The 5,406-nt window shown below is 40.0% G+C and overlaps 1 protein-coding gene across 2 annotated transcripts in view; it reads left to right on the top strand.

The window, feature by feature from the left end:
- The window catches only part of tpcn2 (two pore segment channel 2), an 81,643-nt gene that overhangs the window by 47,618 nt on the left and 28,619 nt on the right, over positions 1-5,406 (top strand). For both annotated transcript variants that reach the window (XM_019879842.1, XM_019879841.1), the window contains 4 exons: positions 2,784-2,875; positions 3,245-3,326; positions 3,763-3,852; positions 3,945-4,064. In XM_019879842.1, coding sequence (XP_019735401.1) covers positions 2,784-2,875; positions 3,245-3,326; positions 3,763-3,852; positions 3,945-4,064 — 384 coding nt within the window. The remainder of the gene's footprint in view (positions 1-2,783; positions 2,876-3,244; positions 3,327-3,762; positions 3,853-3,944; positions 4,065-5,406) is intronic.

The following is a 5,406-nucleotide window of genomic DNA, read 5'->3' as shown; positions in this document are numbered from 1 at the left end:
CAGTACTATTTCAGGCAGAGATGTCAAGACAGAGGTGAGATTGTTTTGATGGGAGTTTATCACCCTGGATCCAAAGAAAGCTACCGCTGTCTCACTGATGAGTCATACAGACACAGGGTGTGTTTGTGTGTGTGTGAGTGTGTGTGAGAAGAAAAAACGCTCTTACTAAGAACAGGTACTGTACTGCAAGAGAGAGAGAGAGAGAGAGAGGGCTTCCTGACTTGGCCTCATATACTCGCTCACATCATCTACACATGTACCTAACTGAGAAGTTGTCGTTTGTCATACCGTCCACAGTCATGTGAAGTGGCGGCACGGTGGTCGACTGGTTAGCACATCCGCCTCACAGTTCAGAGGTGCAGGGTTCGATTCTGCCTCCTGTGTGGCGTCTGCGTGTTCTCCCAGTGTCTGCGTGGGTTTTCTCCGGGTTCTACGGTTTCTTTACACATCCGAAAAACATGCATGGCAGGTTAATGGAACACTCGAAATTGTCCCTATTGTGAGCGGCAATGTTTGTTCGTCTATGTGTGCCATGCGATTGACTGGCAAACCGTGCAGGGTTGTCTCCCCCCGCCTACTACCCGAAGACAGCTGGGATAGGCTCCACCACGCCCGCGACCCTCGTGAGGAAATGCGGATAACAAAAATGGATGGATGACGTGAAGTTGTGCAGCAGGTTTCTTGCTCACGTCAGCTTCTTCTTGTCATCGTCGTCATTGTGGCTATTTTTAACAGCTTTCACTCCTGCTTCCAGCCGCCGCTTATGATGACTCAGGAATAGAAATTTTCTCTGTGGCATAAGGGCATGCTCAGTATGATCGTAAAATAACCCCGGATGATAACCCATTTTAATGTGTTTGTTAATCGACTCTAGTTTCCACTCTGGGTGCCGATCTCACACCTATAGAGAATGTGTCATCGAAATTGAACCTAACATGCATGTTTTTAGTAAGTGGGAGTTAGGAATGCTCAGAATCAACCCCCAAACCACAGATCGATGAGTCACTAGCTAACCACTCGCCTCTTGCCCAAAGACAGCTGAGGATGACCATAAGGAGGACGAGCCCTCTACGAAATGGTGTATTGTTTATGTTGTACTGAGCAGCCAGGACACTGTTGAGATAAGTTCCATTTCCTGTTCTTACGTCATCATCAATATTTTTTTCCCTCATCTTCACAGACATTTTGTCCCATGCATTTGTCCTCACATATGTGCAAAAATGACCTGAAAGTTTGACTTTTGTTGTGCCATTCGGTGCCATAGCTTGGGAACATTTAATAACTGACGAGAGATTCCTTCAAAGTGCGAGGTCAACCGTGTATTCTTGGCAGAGGTGTATCACTGAAAGGGGGTAATTCATTTTTACGAGCTACTCTGCGCATGCATTCTCATTTGCATTTTTATGTGTTGTGTTTCTCGTTTTACAAATGGCGTTAGGTATATATATATATATATATATATATATATAAAATGTTTTTTTTTTTACACAATTGTAACAATCAAATCACACAGTTGATGCCAAAAGTTATCAAGGTCAACAGGCAAAACGTAATCAGGAATATGTTCAAATGTCTAACTTGTAACAACTTATTGAAACTCTGCTCCAAATAAATTTAATAAAAGTAAAGGATGCAAAGTATTCCATAAAATACAACTTTTTACAAAGGAAGTGAAGGGTGCAGGACGATTCAGCTCCTTATCACGAGCATTCTCTTTGGTGCCACCTTTTGAAATATTTTTGACCTTTTGAGTCGTCCTGAAATTAGAAACCCACTTGGGCAGCTAACAATGGACCTAATTAATTACCAACTAAATTGAATTGCAAATAGAAATCAAAATAAAATGTTCACATTTTGAATTGTGTTTTCCTTCTACATATTAGGTATTTTAGAAAGATTCTCGGACCGATGTCATAGATTTGAAATGCAAACTGACTTTTACCCTTCAGTGTGGGTCAGACAGTGAACCAACACAAGGATTTCCCGTGGCATTTTCCTTAGTTCATTGCATGAGAATAGGTGACAGCTGTGACTGCTTCACCACGACAATGAGCTAGCTAAATGCCCTTAACATCCGACAGTTCCTGGCCAAGAAGAACACCTCAGTGATGGAGCAAACATCATACTCACCCGACCTAGCTTTGTGTGAGTTTTCTTCTTTCCCAAAAATTGAGCAATCTTGAGGGATCTGTGTTGAAGAGGTGGATGACCTCAAAATGATCATGACAATGGCACATGGGAAAACCTCTGAAAAATCCCCCAGGAATGTATGAAGTTGTGGCAGAGAGGGCTGTGAACATGCGTTAAGACTTCAGGGATGTTATTTCAGTGGTGATAACTCATAGTTTGGATATTAATTTGAATATGTCCATTGTGCGATCAGTCCTGGAACCTTTCTGACAAACCTCAGATGTTAGTTATTTAAATTCCGTAATTGCCAAGCAAATTGAGGCCTAACTCCCCTCCTATTCCCTTTTTGTATGGGTTTTGGAAATGTTAGGCCAATAGCCACACCATGTTTGTGGTGATGCTGCATGGCTGAGTTGCGATTCATTTTGAACCAACCAAACAATGTCAAGGATTGTGCAAACATTTGTCATTAGCTGTCTGACTGATGCTGCGGGACACGCAAGGCGGCGTGATATTTCATGTTCAGTCTGAGCCAAGCATGACAGGCCAGACTTGATTCAGGTTGGCGGCTTGTACAAAAAAGGTTTTTTTTTCGTTTCTTTTATTGGAGTCTCAAAAATTTTAACAGTTAGCCTGTCATGTTTATCATCCAGATGTCAGTCCAAACATCCATAAATAGAAGGCGTCTGGGAATCCGAGCAGCCTTCCAAGTCCTTCGCTCTCATGATGCTGAGAATGCTGCTGGGTAAATGAGCATACTCAGGCACACAATGTACTTAAAATTATTCACCTCTGATTACTTAATGGCTTTGTCAAGGCTTAGACCGTTTTTTTTCTTTCAATCCATGGCGATGATGATTTGTGGTTTAATGCTAAAGCGATGACTGCACTGAACTAAATTTCTGCATACATCATTCACATACGTGAGGCATTTTCAAATATGAAACAACTCATCAAAAATTGCTTATGGGTCTGAAATTGTATGTTGTATTCCTACTCAAAGTCTGTTTGTAAACGATGCAGAGGTTCTTTTCTTTGAAGTTATACCCCACTTTTAAATGCACAGATAATGTACCTTAACTGCAAAAAAGTATTGACATTGATTTAATTTTAGGGAACGTGTGCCAATTGATGCTGTGCTACAAGTGATGTCCAGGATCCAGATGCAGAGCTACTACAGAGAGGCCATCACTTCTGTCAGAGCTCATTGTGGCTACATTTAGTGTACACCGATCGATACACTTGAACCATGTTCTTTAAATTCAGCATAACTGTCCTGTCAGCGTGATGTACAGTGCCTGAAAACGTATTTGCCTTCTATTCAAATTTGTATTATTTCCCCATTGGAAGGTTTTTAGGAGTGGGGAAAGTATGCAAAAAGAGGAATTTAAGATGAGGGCAAATATTTATTCTCAGCACTGTAGAGTCGCTGCTGCTGCTACAGAGAAACTGGGGTCACAATGTTTGTTTAAAAATAAAATCCTTTGTTGAAGTAAACCTAACCAAAACCCCAAATTGGAATGTGAGTTGAAATTCCCCTTGAGGGACACCAATGACGTATAATGAATTCAAAATTCAAAAGTGATACAACCTCTCAATCTTACTTTCACTTTTGCTTGATGCTTGTTTCAGGAGACACGTCAGTATCAGACTGAAGGCTTTATGAATAGAGAGCAGTTTAAACAGATATTTGATGAGCTGGATAAAGACCGTATAAACGAGGTACAGCATTTCAAACGGAATGAGAAAGAGCACAAGGATAATACTTTTTAGTTGGCAGTTGAATATTGTTCATAGACCTGTGTTCTTCGCAGCACCCTCCCGCACCACAGTATAACTCAGTGGTATTGCAGAAGCTGCAGGTGATCTTCAGCCACTCCTATTTTACTGTATTTGGCAATGCGGTGGCGTTGGCCCATGTGGTCTGCATATGTGTAAGTAAAACACCTTTGTCTTTCTGAGCATGCACAAAAAGCTGTTGTCATGTCCCAGTGTACAAACCTCAAGCTGTCACTTAATCCTGGAGCAGGTAATTCCATACCATAAGTTCAACTCCACTACTGAAAGCCTACTTTTTCAGATTTTGCTGAAATTGTGTGGGTATGTCATAGCATGGCAAGCCAAATTTTCAAATTTCAGGTTGATTGGATCATCGGTTTCCAACATATTGCAGTTTGATTTTTTTTTTTTTTTTTTTTCTTCATCAAACCCAGGTATCCGTGGAAAGAGGAAATCATAAGCAATCCAAATCTGGCATTTGTTTTTCCATGCTATGACTTGACCCAACACAAAATTGATTTTGAAATGTTTTTTTTTGAGGTGATCTGAGGTGAAATGACCCAAATCTGAATCATTCAAAAAGTCCTGTTGCTCTACTATAGTATAATATAGCTTAGAGTCTGATAATTATACTCTGAAAGCTGCTGTATTATTTAGCTATACAGTATTATTTTCCCTATGTTCAAAATCGATTGGACTCTCAAAACTGGCACAGCTTCTAAATAACAGATCTGCAGTCCATCAAAATTCAATCGCATTGGGTTGTGTGACACTAGTCCAACTGAAATTTGGTTGTCTTTTAAAATTAATTTCCCATTGAGGTCGATTGTTTTGGAATAATTTGTTCCAGAGTCAAAACTGTTGCCATTTTCAGAATCTGTAGGCTTTAATATATCAGGTCAGCCTTTGGTGTCATAGTTTAAGATGGCCTAATACTGTCCGATTTTAAGTGTTTTTTTACAGTATTCATCTATACAAATAGATTGTCCTCTTCTGCTGCTAATACTGAAAACAAGGGTAGTAACAGACACATGTGCATTAGCATTGATACCAGTGGCGGGCCGTGCATTTCAACCTTAGGCCTTCAGTGACGTCACATACATACACAATATAGGCTTGTCAAGCAGCACTTAATTTCAGCAGCATTTAAAACCATCAAGTATGTATTCCCAATTAAGAGCAGGAAACTAAATTTACAGATAGTCAAAAATAAAAAGATGATTTAAAAATACGAAAGAAAATGCCACCCAAATTACGCTGTGTGATCTTAAACAAGTCTGTCCAATAAATTGCGCAATGTCGCAGTTTCATATAAGACACCAACCAAACAATAACAAAACAAACTATTCTTTGAAAATAAACAGATCATTTGCATTTTGAAAATCGGTGATACAACAGCAAATAACTGAAAATGTTGAGCAGCTGAGATTGAACGAACTTTCGTGCACGAAGGTGACTACAATGCGCCATTATAAATTGCAGGTGAGCAGATTTATT

Source organism: Hippocampus comes, unplaced genomic scaffold (assembly GCF_001891065.2).
Source record: "Hippocampus comes isolate QL1 unplaced genomic scaffold, H_comes_QL1_v1.1 scaffold175, whole genome shotgun sequence".
Taxonomy (NCBI): Eukaryota; Metazoa; Chordata; class Actinopteri; order Syngnathiformes; family Syngnathidae; genus Hippocampus; species Hippocampus comes.
The sequence above is the reverse complement of the archived record's forward strand: the minus strand, read 5'-3'. Positions and strand labels throughout refer to the sequence as shown.